This window comes from Protobothrops mucrosquamatus, unplaced genomic scaffold (genome assembly GCF_001527695.2).
Source record: "Protobothrops mucrosquamatus isolate PMUCROS unplaced genomic scaffold, P.Mucros_1.0 scaffold149, whole genome shotgun sequence".
NCBI lineage: Eukaryota > Metazoa > Chordata > Lepidosauria > Squamata > Viperidae > Protobothrops > Protobothrops mucrosquamatus.
In genome coordinates, this window is record NW_015386514.1 from 606,275 (window position 1) to 624,935 (window position 18,661).

Below are 18,661 nucleotides of genomic sequence, written 5' to 3' on the forward strand. Positions count from 1 at the left end.
GCGGCGGCGGAGGCGGTCTTGGTCCTGCGCGGCCGCCGCGCCGCTACCACCGCCACCGCTTGAGGCCCAGCCGCCTTCCCCGCGCTTTCTCCGAGGGGAGCCCGCCGGCCCGTCGCGTCGAACCATAGAGTCCCAGCCCCGAGCCGGCCGCCTTCCCTTGAATCCGAGGGGGCCCGCCCGCCCGCACCCCCACTTCGCGCGGGGTGCGGAGCGGGCCGGGGGAGGGGGGCTGACCGTCGCGGAACTGCAGCTGGAGCGCCGCTGCCTGACTGAGGGGGAAAAGGAACGGCTCGAAGGCGGCGGCGGCGGCGCTTCCTCTTTCTCGTCCCAAAGCCGCAGGAGCGCGATAGGGAGTCGGGGCTGCGTTTCTTCCTCGCCGCCGCCGCCGCCGCTCTCGGGACCTTGCTTGTCGCGGGGAGACACGCCAGTGGCGGAGCCTGCAGGAGGACCTTCCTCGCTCCAGCGTTCCGTCTCGGCCGCTGCTGCAGGGCCTTCCCGGGAGTCGCCGCTGGATCGATCGGGGGCAGGCCCTGTCCACGGTGCCGGCCTCCCCGCGCCGTCCTTGCCCGGCAGCCGCTTGGTCAGCAGCCGTCGGTCGTACCGGCGGCGGGGACTGTTCGGGGAGCAGCCTCCCCCGCCGAGGCTTCGAGCCATCTGCGCCCTGCAGCCGCCGCCGTGCCTCTCCGCGCTGTTTCTGAGCGGCTCCCGGCTCCCAGACATGACCGCCATCATCAAAGAAATTGTCAGCAGGAACAAAAGGCGATACCAGGAGGATGGCTTCGATTTAGATCTGACTTGTATCCCACAGCTTGTGGAGGCCGGGGACAGTTCCTGTTAAGAGGGTCCCCCTTTCTCACTCCTACACCCCGATTCCCCCAGGAAGCCTAGTGTCGCTGTTTCTTGTGTTTCCCGCCCCTTTCTCCATTAGGTGCCATATTTTTTTAGAAAAACGGCTGTGATTTCTGGCTTTTCCCTCCCTTTCTTTTCGTGCAGAAGCAAGAATCTGGCAGACATGGGCCTAGGTAGAGATGAAATGGAAGTGAGTCGTGCCCATTACAGCTGTTGCATCAGAAACTTAAAGGTGATACTCAGTATGCTCCTTGCAGTAGGTGTTGTGATCTGGAATAGTTATATGGATTATGGCAGTTACTTGTATTAAAGTTTTTCAGTTAACAGTGACAAAGAGCTGAGTAGTTCTATTGCGTTGGTCTTCTGGAAAAAGTTAATGTAGAAAGTCTGTCTATATTGCATCAGTTAGTTTAGTGGATTGGGAAAGTTGGCTGTGGGTGAAAAATCTGTTTAGTGGTGTTTTGGTGTAGCAATATAGCACTAGCACTTGGACTTATATACCGCTTCATAATGTTTTATAGCCCTCTCTAAGCTGTTTACAGAGTCAGCATATTGCCCCCAACAATCTGGGTCCTCATTTACCAACCTCAGAAAAGTGGAAGGCTGAGTCAACCTTGAGCCAGTGTGATTATATTTGTTTAAAAAGCAGGGTCAATACTGGATAATAAATGGTGATAAATATGCAACAAAAGATTGTTGTAAATATTAAAGGTAGTATTCAAATTTTTATACGATTGTGTGGTTGATTTTGACATAACTACATAGTAGATTAAGTACCCACAAATTTAAGTACCTAATGTTCTCCAGATAAGATTTTGAAAAATTGCTGTTTTACCTAAGTAACCTATCTGCCAAGGTGGTTTTGTTTAAGAAAGTGCTTCTAAATATATATAGTTATAGTAGACTACAATATTTGTGCATTCAAAGACATTTGGAATCATATATGCATGCAATATTCAGTCTTTGAATTTCCTAATGTACAATTTTGATGATTATAGAAGAAATTACTTTTCACTTTTATTACTTCTGTACAGGAGGTGTGGCCAATGTACTATGGATATTGGTTCTTGGTGTCAGCACACAATATTGTTTTAATTATAAAGAGATGATTATTATTTGTATTTTTAATAATAGTAGAAACTACAGCTACTAGAATTAGGAAGTTGGTCATTTGCATACTGCATCCAGTAATTTGAATTATGAGTATAAATGTTAAAGCATAGAGATGGTTCTTTTTCTAAAGCATAGAGTTGATTCTGAAAGACAATTTCGTCTTTCTGCAGAAATAGCTTTAGTAGGAGTACTGGTTGGTGGTATCTTGTATAATAGCATAGAAAACTTTGGAAATACTATCTTAATTGGGAGGTAAGGCTCCTTTTTGATTTAGCAGCATTTCATTAACACAACTTCAGCTAGAACACTGTATTTATGTTGCCATCCATTATTTGGTTGCAATTGTAGAATTATAGGAATCTACCTCAGTTTCAGTGAGGTCTTTGAGATGTCAGCAGCTATTGTGTATTCAGATTGTAGGCCCAAAATTTTATTCCAATTTGTTTAACCCTTTATCGTTTGCTTTTCTTTGTAAGTTAGGTACTACAATTAAAATACATATACATAAAACATGCATTTATTTAAGAAAACAGAACTGCATACAGTTTAAAATACATGTAGATTGACTGTTCCCATATATTTACAGTATAATATATGACAGTATAATTCTATTCATCTCTGTTGAGAAATAAATTCATTTGTTTGAAGTTGCTATATTTGGAATTTAGAAAGCTGCCTTACATTGAGTCATTTCATTGATTGATCTAGCTAAGCCAATTGATAGATATCAATTAACATTAGTTGGCAGCATCACTCCTGAGATTTAGGTAGAGGTTTTCACTGGCCTAGCTAAAGATATTAGGGACTGAAGTTAGAACATACTGCATCCATAGTGTACTGTCACTAAGGTTTGTTCAAATAAGCATGCACAGATTTCCACTGGAAAAAGGGAAGAATTATTTCTGTAAATGTGATAAAAATATCTTGCTAATAACATTAATTGATACATAAATGTGTTGTATTTCCAATTGAACTCCTTCTATTTTCTGCATTAGAATACTGTGAATCATTTTAGACTAGCAAAAAGTTTTCCACATAATCGTTCAACAATAGAATTATGGATTTGAGGTCACGTGAAAAATACTTGATAGATTTTTTTAAATTCTCTTTTGGCTTAGACCAGGGGTAGGCAACTGTGGCTCTTTTATGACTCGTGGACTTCAATTCCCAGAATTCCTGAGCCAGCTATGCTGGCTCAGGAATTCTGGGAGTTGAAGTCCACGAGTCATAAAAGAGCCACGGTTGCCTACCCCTGGCTTAGACCATCCAGTCAGTATTCTCCTTCTGGAATTAGGGATGAGTTTCTCTTGAAAACGGTTTCGTATTTCTTATTATTTAGATGAAAAAAATGATATATTAATATTAAAATAAAGAGTTAAAATCAAGCCATATTCCATGTTAACTGCAGTATCATGTAAGTTGGTAATTAGAGTCCTGTAAAATGTAGAGAAACTCATCTGAAAGTAAATATGCTTTAGAATTGAACTGAAAACCTTCTCCATTTTAGTGGAATTTAGTCCTCTTTAATTTAGATCTTTATTTGTTTCTAGCATAATGAAATTGTCCTGTATGGTTGAGAAATTTTTTGTACATTTGAGTTGTCATAGTTAGCAGTGGTTTGTGTGTGTACATGGATATGTAAATGTCCATATAAAAAAGAGAGATTAAGATTTTAAAGTAATATATTTTTAAATGACCCATATATTACTGGTAGGGAAATTGACGTTTTATTGTTAGAATGGTACTTCTGTGTAATAATATTTATAGTGTGCTTGTGATTGCAGTGTAATAGGTTAAACCGAAAAAGTTTTTTAACACAATGAGTATTAGTTCTGAGAAGTGAGAGAAGTATTTTTCATTTTTCAGTTCATCTTTTACTGCAGCTCCTACAAACCTTGTTGATTAGTCATGTTGAATATGCTTAAAGCTTTAATTAAAAACTTCATTAGGCTATCTGACTGATATAAACCATAATGTGTGAATAAAAGTGAAAGTGCACATCTTCATATAAGATATGTGAATGTTCTTAACATGTAACTTTCAAGGAAATTATTTATAGATTTATATTTTAGCAGTACTATTTTGTTAATTCATACTTTAAGTGGGATATCATGAAATTTGGCATGCATTCTGGTGATAGATTAACCTTTCCATTCATGAAAAAAATGGATTCTTAGTTTCCTTAATGCTGTAAAACAGTATCCTATTAAGGTAAAAAAAATGGCTTTGTATTTAATAATTGCATTTGGAACATGCACAATAAAGTTGGGGAAACTAAACATGAAGTTAAAAATTAACACACTTGCTTATGTACACAATCCACAGTTAAATTATAGCTTTGCCCAATTGGAACAGTAAAAGTTGCAGTATAAGCAAGTAACCAGATGTTGTGTTTTAATAAATAGAGTAAGGTATGAATTAATTTCAGTATAAAAAGACAGGATGAAATTGACCTCTTCCCTCAGATATTTATGAATGTGTATATAAAGCTGTGTTAGTTGTTGTCAATGTTGGCTGTGAAGAATGAGATGACCCATTTATACCTATGATAGTGTTCTCTAAACTAAAGTCTATATTGCCTTGTATTGTACACCTTGGTGCCGAGGGCTCCTTAAGATCTTGAGCAGAGACAAGTCTTTTTTTTAAAGTTGGAAATATGAGTGCTTGTATTTGCAGAAGTGTGGGTGAGTGTGTATCCTGATTGCTTATATATTTATTTTTATAAGTGTAATTGAGTTTGCTCCATTATGGTGTATAGATAAAAAATATAAACTTACATATACAGATAAGGAGGGTTCATTTTGTTTAGAATAAAAAGTAAAGTCTCCTTTAAATCAAGTTCAGCTCCTGGGGACTTCAAGGACACATCCATATAGTATTCTTGACAACAACATGAACATGATTTGTCATTGTTTTATATTGTACAGTGCAAGATATTTTCAAAAAAAGTAAGCATATTGTGTAATTCTGGTGGGCAACGCTATTGTGTTTGGGTTGTGCACTGGTCGAGGCTTCGATGAATGGAGCAACAGTATAACAAACACTGGGGAGGAATTGTGTTTTGAGTATTTTTATAGTTCATGTGTTTTCAGCCCTCAGCATGGCAAGAAAATAGCAACAATTTTTGACAATTGTATGTTGAAATTTGATCCATGAATGGAGGAGTGCTTGGTATCTGCTGCTTGGTATATGTAGCAGCTCATATCATTTCTATCCATTGTTATCTTGGTTGTTAATTCTGGGTGTTTAGTTCAGAAACATTCCAAGATAGAAATAGACTTTTCAATGAAAATGAAATATTACAGTGACTGTTCAATTGTGTTTGTGTGTGTGTGAGTGTGTGTGTGTGTGTGTGTATTCTATCAGTAAATATGCTGGTGTTCTGTAGAAGCTTCTTTGGTGTCTAAATATTTAAACTAACTTTCTCCATAGTATCTGAAATAAAATAAATTGTAAATAGCAAATATAGTATGCCAAAAGTAAAATATTACATATCTATGTTACTTGAATTGACATCATTTCAAAAAATAATGATTTGGAAGTTGTTCTAGAGTAGACATTCAAGGTTTTAACCACTTTTTCCATCTACCTTTGAACAATTAGTCATGGATTGGTTGCAGTAAGATAAACATTGTTCAGTGATGCATTGATTTCAGAATTGTGGTCAAAAGAGTTCCATTAGAGATATGGCAGTGCTTTATTCGAGCTTTGTCCCAGCTTTTTGGAGGCTTGGGGAATCTTCTACATGGTTGCCCCACCAGCTGCTGGATAAGGAAATCACTACTACCCCTTCTTTTAGCAAGAAATCTCTGCTAAATCCCAATTCACTCAACTAATGAAATTTTCCTGTTTGCAGGGGTACATTTATATATATGTCCACGTAAGAGGACAAATTTGGCAGAACTGTGTTCTCTTTAGCACATTTTGGGGGTACAATAGGAAGAAAGGAAAATTATATTATACAAGCAGATTTCCACATCTGTAGTCTCAAGCCAAACCCTTACCTATCTGTATTTTATAAAACAAATATATATAAGGGCATAAATTATAACCTAATTTAACATATAACATATTCAATAAATATGATATAAGCATTCTTGGATTTTGCTCCTGCTGACTATGGAATACTAAATGATTGCTGTAGCTTCAAAAGGACCTTCTACTTTACATGTTCCTTCAGCAAAGATACTAATGAGAGGTTATTCTTATTTGCTTTCTCTTGTCCTGCTACCAAATTTGCTTCCCCTTTTAAAGTAAGAGACACAGTGCCATTTTAACTATGTGATTTTCCAGGTGGAAGCTTCTTAATACTTTTATAAAATCAGTATTGCTATTGATTTTATGGTCAGCAATAATGGTCATGATAAGTTTCTTTGAAAGTTTAATCTTCACTAGCACAGTTTCTACACAGGAATACTATAGCTTTGTATACCTAATATGCCATTGCAATATTTGATTTATTTACTGGTTAATTTGCTGCTCTTGATAGTCAAATCAAACACAATAATAATAAAGGTATAATAAACAATAGCAAAACAAATAGTATCCCAAGGAACAACCACAGCATCCAGACCCAAAGGAGAAGAGTCCCCCTCATCCTCATTTCACCATTCTGTAAAGGACATCTACTCATACTTCATTATATTTTGTTCATATAAAATATTGGGTTTTAAAAACTATAACAGTTTGACTAAGAATGATTCAGGATGCAATCTCAGGTCACATATTTTTCTATAAAAACTCTTCCTCCCCCCCTTTACATTCCTGGATTTGTGGGGAAAATACACTATATTAGTGTGTAAAAGCCCCTTTATTTCCCTACTTTCATCTGATGCAGAAAATGCTGCATATTGATGGGTCAATCTTATATTGGTTTGTTAAGAACTTAAATTTATTTCTATTAATCTTGGAATAAAAAGTTGAAAGCTAATTTCTAAAAATGTACATCTGATTTAACTCAGTCAGTGGAATTAGCAGAATGGAATAATTTCAATGAGATGTTCACTATTCTGGAGATATGCCTGAATTTAGCTGTGAATAACTCAGGGCCTTGAGTACCTTCTAATTGGCTTCTGCAGAATGTGAAAAGCAACTGTAACAGAATTTCTTTTTCTCCATTTTTGTAAAACCCTTTTGTGATGAGCGGTGAGAGTCCTGGATTTCATGGAATGAAAGGTGTGCTGTTATATTGAAGTGTTTTAGAAATCAAACAGTTTTGATTACAGAATTTTAATTAGGGGAGACTGTAGGAATCTTAAGGGTTAGAAGATTTTGAATACTTTTTAAAAGATATTTATTCTATATGCTTGTGTCTTATCACATGTTTATCCTGGTAGGTTTTATCATGGGTTATCAGCTTTATATTGTGACTTTTAATTCAGAAACTTCATGAACCTTTTTGATTGTTTTCACAATATGGGATATGGGAAGAATAGATATTGGAGAAAAAAGGAAGCTCATGCCTTATGTTTTCATTACAAATCTTGAGGAAATCAGCTTTAATACCTTCAGAAATGCATTGTATTCCTTATAAACAGGCCATCCGTTTGCTCAAAAATATTTCAATCCATTTGAAATTTAGAATGGATGACCCTTAGCACAGAAGCTACTATTGCTACATATTTCAGTGTATACTGTCCAACAACAGAAGTCTGTCTGTCTGTCTGTCTATCTTTAAAAAGCTATTAAAGAATATTGCCTGAAAACCCAATACAATTTTTTTAATGCAGCAAATCATGCCTCATCTGCTCACAAACTCTGGCTTATACGTATATTTCATTACATTTTGTTGAAAAAGAATATATTTATGTTATTTTCATGCTAGATCATGTTTCTATGTTTTTCCAAAAAGTCTCTTTGGATCAAGCCAGAGCACATTATCTCCAGAGCGTTCTTGGTTTTGAAAGCTATGAATTCAGACTGGTGCGGTAGAGATGCAGATTCCAGTTTCCACTCAACTACGGAACTTGTTGGGTTACTTTAGGCTATTTGCTATTCTTGGCACATGATTACAGTTTTGAAATTAAAATGAGAGAATCTTATGCATGTAATTGAACTTTTATTTCTTTGATTGCATCCCACCTTTATTATTTTTAGAAAAAACTGAAGGCTGTGAACATAATCCAACACACACATCCAACACCTCTTCCTCCTCCTATTTTCCCCACAGCAGCAACCCTGTGTGGTGGGTTGGGCTGAGATGGAGTGACTGACCCAAAGTCAACCAGCTCACTTTCATAGCTAAGATGGGACTTGAACTCACGGTCTCCAGCTTTCTAGCCTGGTGCCTTAACCACTAAACCAAGTTGATCAAACTTGTAATAATACAGAAATTATACCAGGGATGGACAACTTTTGATGATGAGATGCATTTTGCTTGCATGTGTACATTTATATATATGCTGAGGAGTACAATTGAGTGATTACACAAAATGGAAGAAGTTTTATTGCATATGTATAGTTGAAATGTTTATTTTGCTCCTCCCCTTGCTGAGGAGTAGAGGTTTTTTTAAAAAAAAAACAAAACTGTCAAGCCTAGTAAAATGTGTGCATGTTTTTTGATTTCCTATCTTAGAATAGAAGAAAATCATTACATATTTTCTAGAATGTCTCAAAAGGTGCTTTTTCAAAAAGGCAACTAGACTGTTTTTTCCTTGAGCAAGAAGATGTTTCGCTTCTCATCCAAGAAGCTTCATCAGTTGTGATGGTGGCAGGATGGAAGACAACTGATGAAGCTTCTTGGATGAGAAGTGAAATGTCTTCTTGTGCAAGGAAAAAAACAGTCCTGTTGCCTTTTTGAAATAGCACCTTTGAAAGAACTATGACCTGGATGATTGAGAATTTGCATAGGCATATTTTGCAGAATTTCTTCCATTTTATTTGTAAAAGGGCATCTAGGTCTGCCCACTGTGCTTTAAATCTTAATGAATTGTCTGGTATTATATTTATTTAAAATATTTATATAGCTGCTCAACTTGGACAATGCAACTCTGGATGCCTTCAGAAATGACCATAATAAAACAGCAACAATATTTTTTTAATTGTAAGCCACCCAGAGTCTTTGATTGAGATTGGTAGCTATAGTAATTCAATAAATAAATAAATAAACGAACAATGGAACCTGGCTTATGTTCTTACATCTCAAAAAATTCTCAATAGAATAATATAATCAGGTTTCAATTTCCTGCCAACTTTGATGGAATTAAACATACAAAGGATTTTGCTGAAATAGTAGTTCCAAAATATTCCTGATTTCTAAATCAGCAATATTTGTCGAATTTCCCTGCTTCATATACTGAAAATACTGTTAAGCTAATCCAAAATGTTGATGTGGGGATATATAACAGGTATTTTTGTTACATCCATACATTTTCAGTCTTCCTAGTCTAGCAAGCTTTTTTTTCTAATATTGAATCTAAATCTGTTTCCCTTTGTTGAAAGTATTATTTCTAATTGTTATCATTCTGAATATGCTGAATATATTTGGCTCATAAAATATTTCGTTGTGATAAAATTTCAAACTTCCTTTTCCATGAGTGTCCTCTGACTTAGATAAGACAAATTTAAGAAGAAGAGATTTGTCAGCACTGAATAACTATGATTACTAAATGGAACTTCTATGACTGCTAACAGCTGGTAAGGAGGAAAAAGGCTGTTAGCCTGCAAGCAGGGCATGAAGGTTTCTGGAAGCATCTGTTTGGCCATGTTAGAAGCAAGATGCTGAATTAGATGTCCCTTTGTTCTCATGTAACTGAGCTGCTTCTATGTTGTGACTGTTTTTTTATCTAAATTCTTATATTCAGAAAGAAAAAATAGATTTTTATAAATATTGAATTCAAAGGTACAAAATGGTTTTAAACCTTTCAGACAGTACTGAATATTTTGAATAGTGCTCCACTTAGTGTAGTTTTGGGCATTGGTCCTTTGTGACAGCATGTTATTTACATAATTTAACTTTTATTTAACTGATTTATTTCTATATTTTCCACAGAAATGCAGCTGGTTACATTTCCTTCTCTCTATTGGAAGTATGTATTTAAATGTAAATGTCCTTGTGAATCTGTACATATACAGACAAATCGCATACACACAGCCATATACTTTTTTTCTTCTGAGAAAAGTTCTAATACACCTGACTTTCCATTTAAACACAATTTGCATATTCTTCATTTTGGATCATTTTTGCATTTGTTTATTGTATTGTCATATTCTATAGCCAAGTCATAGCTAACATTTTTTTAAGGATTTTTAATGCATTGCTAAATATCCCTTTTTGATTAACATTGATACATTTTCTTTAAAAAAAACTTGCAGTTGAGTCTTATGGTATCATCCTGAAGACTTTTGTTAGACGATTTTGCAAAACTACTCTACATAAAAATAGGACATCTTCCTTACTGAGTCATAATACTGAAAAGGCAAAACAGGTTGTCACAATGTATTAGAAACTATATATTAGTAGTCCTTGACTTACAACCATTCATTTAACTACCATTTGAAGTTACAATAGTGCTGAAAAGATGACATAACCAGTTCTTGTGCTTACAACTGTTGCAATATCCTCACGGTCATGTGATCAACCTTCAGGCATTTGGCAGCCAATATGTATTTACAATGGTTGCAGAGTCTGGGGATCACAAGTTCACCATTTCAACTTTCCCAGGGGCTTCCAATAAGCAAAATCAGTAGGGAAAGACAGATTTGGTTAATGACCACATGATTTGCTTAATGACCATGGCAAAAAGGTCATAAATTCAGGCATGATTACTTAACAGCAACAAATATTCTGTTCCCAATATGGTAGAAAATTGAGGACTATATGGAGATTCTCAGTCATCCAGGTCATAGTTGTCCCAAAGATGCTATTTCACGAGGGAACTGGACTTTCTTGTTTTTATTTGAAGACATTTCACTTCTCATCCAAGAAGCTCCACCTCTTGGATGAGCTGAAAAAGCTTCTTGGATGAGAAGTGAAATGTCTTCAAAGAAATATAAGTAAGTCCAGTTGCCTGGTGAAAAAGCATCTTTGAGGACTATGTTGTTTTAGATCAAGTAATATTGGTTTTCAGGGTTTTTTTTGCGAGTTAGACAGCCATAACAAATCCTATAAATAATCCAATAAATGCTAATAGTAAACAATTCAAAAATATTTTAGCTTTTTGTTTTGCTTATTTCCTTTTCTCTTTTTTCCATTCAAACATTCTGTGTTTGAATATTTTAGGATCTTCAATTTTGCATGAGTTGTCACATATGAGTGCTAACTCTGATTGAATCTTTAGTGAACTTATTAAATCTGCTTTGATTTAAACATACTTCACATTTTTTATTTTTGCCTGGCTAACATGACCTATGATGTTTTCTCACTCTTTTAATTGTTGTTTAAAAATCAGTTTATGTCATTTAATGTTCTTGGTTAATCAATGCAAGTTTACTTAGCTGGATTTCGGATATTTGATTGGGTTTTTTTTTCATCTATTACTAGACATTTTGTGTTGCTAGCCAGAAATCTAGATTTGTAGTACTGTTTCTTTTGGTTATTTACTGTCCGCTTGAAAGAAAATAGCAATGGGCAAATAAGAGAATTTTGTGTATTTATAATTAAATTTATCTATTTCTTTGTGTTTATACCTAACATTTAAAGGTAAGGATGGAAGTTACAATTTTGTGTTAGAGCAAGCCTTCTATAACCTTTGTTTTTATTAATAATACAAAATAATTTAAGAAAAAAACCCATCCTTGTTCTTTTTCCAGTTTCCATGCTTTTTTAGGGAATCAGTAATCCAGTGCTGGCCTTAGGAAACAATAAAAATATACTATATATACATGGTCTGATTGGGCTATTTCCTCTGTTCAGAAAGGAGGCAGAAGCAGAACAACCATGGCTGAGAAAATCTGCTTTTCTCCAGCACCGGAGATGGAGAATCCACCAGTGAGTTAGCTCTGTTTTTCTGCCCATTAGACCAAGTCAGCCAAACTTGCCACGCCTGTCCTGGGCTAAGCCACACCCAGTCTTGACTTGGTCTCCAGCCCAAACGAATGTGACAAGTTTGGCTCCCAGTCTAAGGCAGGTAGTAAGACCTTAATTACATTGGTGGATTCTGGTCTCTTTGACACCCACAGCCATTTCAACAGCGCTGGGATCAGCGCTGTGTGAAATAGTCTGTTGGAGATCTGGGGGGTTTTCCCCCCCAGATCTCTAGGACTATTGCTGAGGCTTCAGCTCCCTCCCAAGGGAAAGCCCTCTTCAGCTGGGATCAGCGCTGCAGCCGGAGTCTATCCAGACCTCCCGGGGGGTGGTGATTCCTCCCTCGTTTCCTTCATTGAATTGAGGAACCGGCTGGGCTCCCTGTCCAGTCGGATCGGCAGCCACTATTCTTTCGGGTTTTTTGCTGCCTTTCCTTTCGTTCTTCCGAGCAGCCGCTGCGCTCCTCACTGAATCGGGCGGTTGACTCATTGCCACGCCACCGAAGTTTTGCTGGTTTTCCCCTTCGTTCTTCGAGTGGCCGCTGCGCTCCTCGCCGAGGCGGGTGGTCGCCTTGTTGCCACGCCAGATCGCTCCAGTTGCCATTTTGGGCACCGGGTTGTGCCGCGGCAAAAGGCACTTCTGTTGGATTTCTTTTTCCTGACGATTAGAGAGGAAGCCTTCCTTTGCGCGCCAATTGTGAGCAACCGTCATCTTTCGCGCCGAATTGTTCCGGTCACCATTTTGGCTGCTGGGACAAACGCGGCAGCCGAGCAATTCCTGGTGGAGGGTTGAGCCTCCCCAGGAACGAAGATCCCCAGGATCGGTCTCTTTTCCTTCTGAGGGAAGGGAGGGCGGCGTGGCTGCGGAGGCCATTGCCAGCGGTTCCCATCTCAGACAGCCCCCCTTCCTCTTCACAACCAGTCGCCCCGGCCTGCTATCTTTTGGGCCCACGCTGTCAGGCCCGGCCCATTGGGACAATAATTCACAAAATTATAATTCATACAATTCATAATAAAATTATAATTCCTAAACTTATAATTCATAAGCTGAGGCGGGTGGTCGCCTCGTTGCCACGCCAGATCGCTCCAATTGCCATTTTGGGCACCGGGTCGTGCCGCAGCAAAAGGCACTTCCGTTGGATTTCTTTTTCCTGCCGATTAGAGAGGAAGCCTTCCTTGCGCGCCAATTGCGAGCAACCGTCATCTTTCGCGCCGAATTGTTCCGGTCACCATTTTGGCTGCCGGGACAAACACAGCAGCCGAGCAATTCCTGGTGGAGGGTTGAGCCTCCCCAGGAACGAAGATCCCCAGGATCGGTCTATTTTCCTTCTGAGGGAAGGGAGGGCGGCGTGGCTGCGGAGGCCATTGCCAGCGGTTCCCATCTCGGACAGCCCCCCCTTCCTCTTCACAACCGGTCGCCCCAGCCTGCTATCTTTTGGGACCACGCTGTCAGGCCCGGCCCATTGGGACAATAATTCACAAAATTATAATTCATACAATTCATAATAAAATTATAATTCCTAAACTTATAATTCCTAAAATTATATTTCATAAAATTCATAATTCACAAAACATAATTCATTACTCAATTATTTAGAAGCTTCTGCTCCCAACACTCTCTGGTGCAACTCATTGTCCTGGCCACCTTTTAGCGTTATCAGGAGATCTACGAACAAGCAGGTTTGCCGCGGCCGTAGATAAGACTGGACCCAAAAGGGGGACAAGCAGTCTGCTTCTACCGGCCGGGTGGTCAGGAGAGCAGGACGACACAATTCCCTGCTCCATCTGCTCAGCCTATCTCGCCAACTGATCCCCTGCCAGAGCTCCCTCTCAGCACCTCTGAGATAGCTCACCTCAGGATGGAGGACTCCACGTTGTCTCAGGCAGGATCAAAGCCAAGGCCAAGACCATTTCTGGAAGGAAGCCTTCCAAGTTGGCGGAGAAACAGGCTAGCAGAAGGCACCAGGCTTTGGAGAAAGATTTCTCCAAAGCGCAGAAGCAGGCCAGGGCAAAGGCGGAGCAAACAGAGGACGTGCTCTTCGATCTCCCTTTGGGGCCCTCCTCTTCTACCCAAGGGGTCTGGTTCCCGGAGGGGAATCTCCCTTCTTCTGGGGTGGATCAAGTTCAAGCGATCCACCAATCATCATTGTCACTGTGGGTCCCACATTCGATTCCAGAGGCCACCTTTACCCCCACAGTGGCAGGGCTCGGGGGCTGAGCCCGAGGGCTCCCTCTCTGAGGATCGTCTCCAAACCCTGATCGCTTAGGCGGTTGACAAGGCACTTGCTGCCAGGTCCTATCACGGGCCCAGACCTGAATCCGTGGCTTCCATACCCCCACCTTTCAGCCGGGTGCACCCGAGTACCAGGGTCCCTCCTCTCCGTCCCGGTCCTATCATAGCAGGGCCTCATCTCCTACGGAGGACAACCAACCTGACATGTCTTGGTGGGAGGAGGAAGACCCTCCCCCAGACCCTTCCCCATTTGGAGGGCTATTCAACCCGGCCCTTTTCCTGCCACTGCTCTGCAGAACCAGTTCCACGGCCAACATAGGTCCTGATCAGATCCCGCAGCCAGACCCACCGCCCAGCTCAGATTCGAACCCGGTGTTCTTCGAACCTGTCGTGACTTAGCACCATGTCCCTTACCCGGCACTCTTTTGGAACGCGATCCGGAAGCAATGGGTATCACCTGGCACCTTTCCCCCTCTGGGGGGAACGGACAGGAAACTGTTCAGCACAGCGCCAGACCTGGCAGAGGATCTCGAGGTGCCAATGGTGGATGAACCCTTTGGTCCCCTCTTGTCCTCGTCTATAGTGTCGGCAGAGGTGACATAGATATGGCAGAGGTGCTAAAGGCCAAGGACAGGAGATGGGAATTGGCATTTTGCAGGACTCACCAGGCGGCGGTGTGGGCAGTAAGAGCTGCCACTTGTGCATCCTTCTTTGCCAGGACCTCCCTACTCTGGCTTCGTCAACTACAAGCCAGGCTTCCGCTGGAGGAGGTACGTACCCAACAAGACCTGAGCAAGCTTGTTGCAGCATCAGAGTACGTCTCAGATGCCATGCTACATGCGGCCAGGTTCTCATCTAGGACCATAGCATCCAACGTCTCAGCACGTAGGATGCTATGGCTCAGACATTGGCAAGCTGACCCAAAGTCCAAGTGGCGTCTAGCTACGGCCCCTTATCAGGGTGGTCAGCTGTTTGGAGAGGCCCTGGCTCCTTATTTGACCGAAAATAAGGACAAGCGGAAGGTGTTGACCCACCTCAGCAGACGGGCTGACCGGTCTGGTGACCAGTCGCAAGATGTTGCAGGAATAGGCGGAGGTTATACTCGTGGCCCCGTATTGGCCACGAAGGCCGTGGTTCGCCGACCTAGTGAATCTCTCCAGATCTTCCCCATGGAGGATTCCCCCGGGTCACGTGTCTCTCAGCCAGGGAGTTCTACAACACCCAGAACCCCAGTGGCTGCAGTTAGCCGCCTGGCACTTGAGCGCCAGATCTTGAGCGGGGAATCATACTCGACAAGAGTGATTTCCATGATTCAGGCCTCCCGTCAGCCGGCGACAAATCGCATCTATGACTCCACATGGAGGAATTTTTGCAATTGGTGCGAGAGGCGGCTACTAGATGTTTCGGACTTGACAATCCTGAGCATCCTGGAATACTTGCTCGGCCTCAACGGGTTTAGCGCCTAATACCATCCGCAGGCAGGTTGCGGCTCTGTCCACCTTACTTACCTGCACCAATTCAGCCCCTTTGGCCCAGCATCCCAGGATACTCTCCTTTCTCAAGGGCGCCACCAACACAAAACCACCCGTGGTACATAGGTATCCTTCCTGGGAATTGCCACGGGTCCTACGGGCCCTCACCAAATCGCCGTTTGAGCCTATCAGAACTTGTACTCTGAGGTCTTTGTCTCTCAAGGTCACCTTCCTGGTCGCTATCATGTCAGCCAGGCACATCTCTGAGCTCGCGGCACTGTCGCTCAGGGAGGACCTCTGCACCTTTCACCAAAACCGGGTGGTTCTCCGATTGGACCCTACCTTCATTCCTAAGGTCAACACCCTTTTTCATAGGGCCCAAGAAATCATTTTGGCGGATTTTTGCCCTAATCCGTCCCATGCCTTGGAACGGCAATGGCACACACTGGACGTTCGCAGGGCATTACGCTAGTATATCAAGCGAACGGTGCCCTTCCGCAAGTCTGAAGCCCTCTTCGTTTCCTTTCACCATGCCTCTAGCGGACAGAGGGTGTCCGCCTCAACCATAGGCAGGTGGATCAAGGCTTGCATTGCAGAGGCGTACCGGTCACTTTCCCTGCCAGTGCCACATCATGTCATGGCACATTCTACTCGCAGTGCTGCGACCTCCGCGGCATGGGTAATACAGGCCTCTATCGAGGTTTGCAGGGCGGTGACATGGTCTTCGCCTTCCCCATTTGTACGGCATTATAAGATAGACCGATTTGCATCTGTGGACGCTTCCTTTGGAAGGAGGGTCCTTCAACAGGTGGCTACTGGGGACGTGGCTCCGGCCTCCTGTTTCCCCCCCCATTGGGACAGTGAGGCTTTGGTATGTCCCATTGGTGGATTCTCCATCTCCGGTGCTGGAGAAGGGGCGTTGTCTTACCTGAACGCCTTTTCTCAGCACGGAGATGGAGAATCCACTCCCACCCTTAGGGTCAGTTAGGCCAGGGGTCTGAGAGCCAACACCTCGGACTGTCGTCAGCCGCTTTCGCCTCGTCAAGACTGGGTATGACTTAGCCCAGGACAGGTGTGGCAAGTTTGGCTGACTTGGTCTAATGGGCAGGAAGACAGAGCTAACCCATTGGTGGATTCTCCATCTCCGTGCTGAGAAAAGGCATTCAGGTAAGACAACGCCCCTTCTGCTCATATTTAAATTATACAAATTTAGCAAGGTAAAAATGTTTAGTGAGAAAAAATCCTATTAAGAGAAAAGATTCATTCTTCTGTCCATGCTGTGTTTCTTTTATTTTACTGGGAGTCAGTGGTTTTTTGCTAAATGAAGAAAATGATGATAGGGAGAATACTTGCTGTTTCATATTTCCACCTCCTGCCTGTTATCCTATCTTTACAATAATTATGGCATCTTCTTGTTATGGCAGGTGTATCTGTCAAATATAGTATATTGTAATACAGACATTCCTCTACTTACAACAAGTTAGATTCTGACAGGCTGTTTTGTTATTAGTCTTCCAGTACTACTTTGTGCTTCGTGACTTGTGGGGGTTGCTGGCTATTCAATGGTTAGTTGGGCATAGTTATTTTATTGTTATCTCTAGTGATGTACATGGTTGTAAACCTCTTACCTGGTTCCTAAGTTTAGAGATAGGTTATACTTGTATATTCATAATGCAGTCATGATGCAATAATACTGTTTGACCTTAAGTACATATATTTAAAATAAGCACTAATATACATCCTGAAGGCAATGGTTTTATTAGATTCTTTGGAAATGATTTTTTAAAATTCTATATCATGTTGCTCGAAGAGTAGTTATGTGGGAAGACAGTTTTTGTTCAATGTACTACTTACTTAATCACTGAACAACTGTTTGAAGGTACAATGGGTCCCTAAAAGTTATGTATGATCTGTCGTCAAAGTTACGACTGTCACCCACCCACCCTATCCCTGTGGTCATATGATCGCATTTCAGGTGCTTGGCAGCTGGCTTGCATTTATGACCAGTTGTAGTATCCTGTGGTTTCGGGCAAAAACTGCCCATTAGTGGGAATGAATTTGCTTAGTCATCATGTGGTTTGCTTCACAACTATATGGTTTGTTTCATGATTGTGTTGAAAATATATTACAGATAGTTGTAAAATCAAGTCATGGTGACCCACTTAATGACTGCAACAACTTATGACTAAAATCCTGGATTCAATTGTGGTTGTTTATTGAGGGCTGACTGTAGTAGTCCCTTTAGGTGCTGTTGCTTTTAAGTTGGACAGTTAATTAAATGACAAACCAGTTTTAGGGAAGCACTGCTTCGTGATTAAAAATGCTTGGTTTAGGATTAGGGTGTAGCTGAGCAATTTTTAAAAATTCAATTTATATAATTAAATATTTGAAGTATTTACTACAATTATTCTGCAATTTTGTAAATATTTCCTTTAACGTGAATATTCAGATATTTATCCAAATATCATTGCAATGGGTTTTCCGGCAGAACGACTTGAAGGAGTGTACAGAAACAATATTGATGACGTTGTGAGGTAAGAATGTATTCTCAATGTGTATGTCAATGACAAGCTTAATATTTTGTGGTTTGTCAATATTTTTACCATTTTGGATATGAATGAATGAATCTAATGCTGTCAGTATATAAGAATTGATTAGAGAATAAAAGTATTTTGAAAATTTGGATTCTGTTCTGTGAAAACATTCAGTGGAGCTAAGAAAGCACTAAGCTGTGAATTTAATCTCATCATCATTTTAGCCATTGTGTATCCACAGCATGAAAGTCTCTTCCATTTCCTTCAGAAAGTTTGGAAATTGTGCTGTATTTTTTATCTAAAAAGCCTATATCTATATTATTTTAGATTAAATTCAGGATGAAGAGGACAATTTAGCACAATTCAAGATAATTTCCAAACTTTCTGAAGGAAATGGAAGAGATGTCCATTTATATATAAGGGAGGGAGGGAGGGAGGGAGGGAGGGAGGGAGAGAGAGAGAGAGAGAGAGAGAGAGAGAGAGAGAGAGAGAGAGTG

General features: G+C 40.8%; 1 protein-coding gene across 1 annotated transcript in view; it reads left to right on the plus strand.

Moving 5' to 3' along the window:
* Positions 1-712: 712 nt before the first annotated feature.
* Positions 713-18,661, plus strand: part of PTEN (phosphatase and tensin homolog) — an 84,519-nt gene continuing 66,570 nt past the window's right edge. The window contains exons 1-2 of the mRNA XM_015813264.2: positions 713-797; positions 18,080-18,164. Of these exons, the coding sequence (XP_015668750.1) occupies positions 719-797; positions 18,080-18,164 (164 nt within the window). The 5' untranslated portion in view covers positions 713-718. The remainder of the gene's footprint in view (positions 798-18,079; positions 18,165-18,661) is intronic.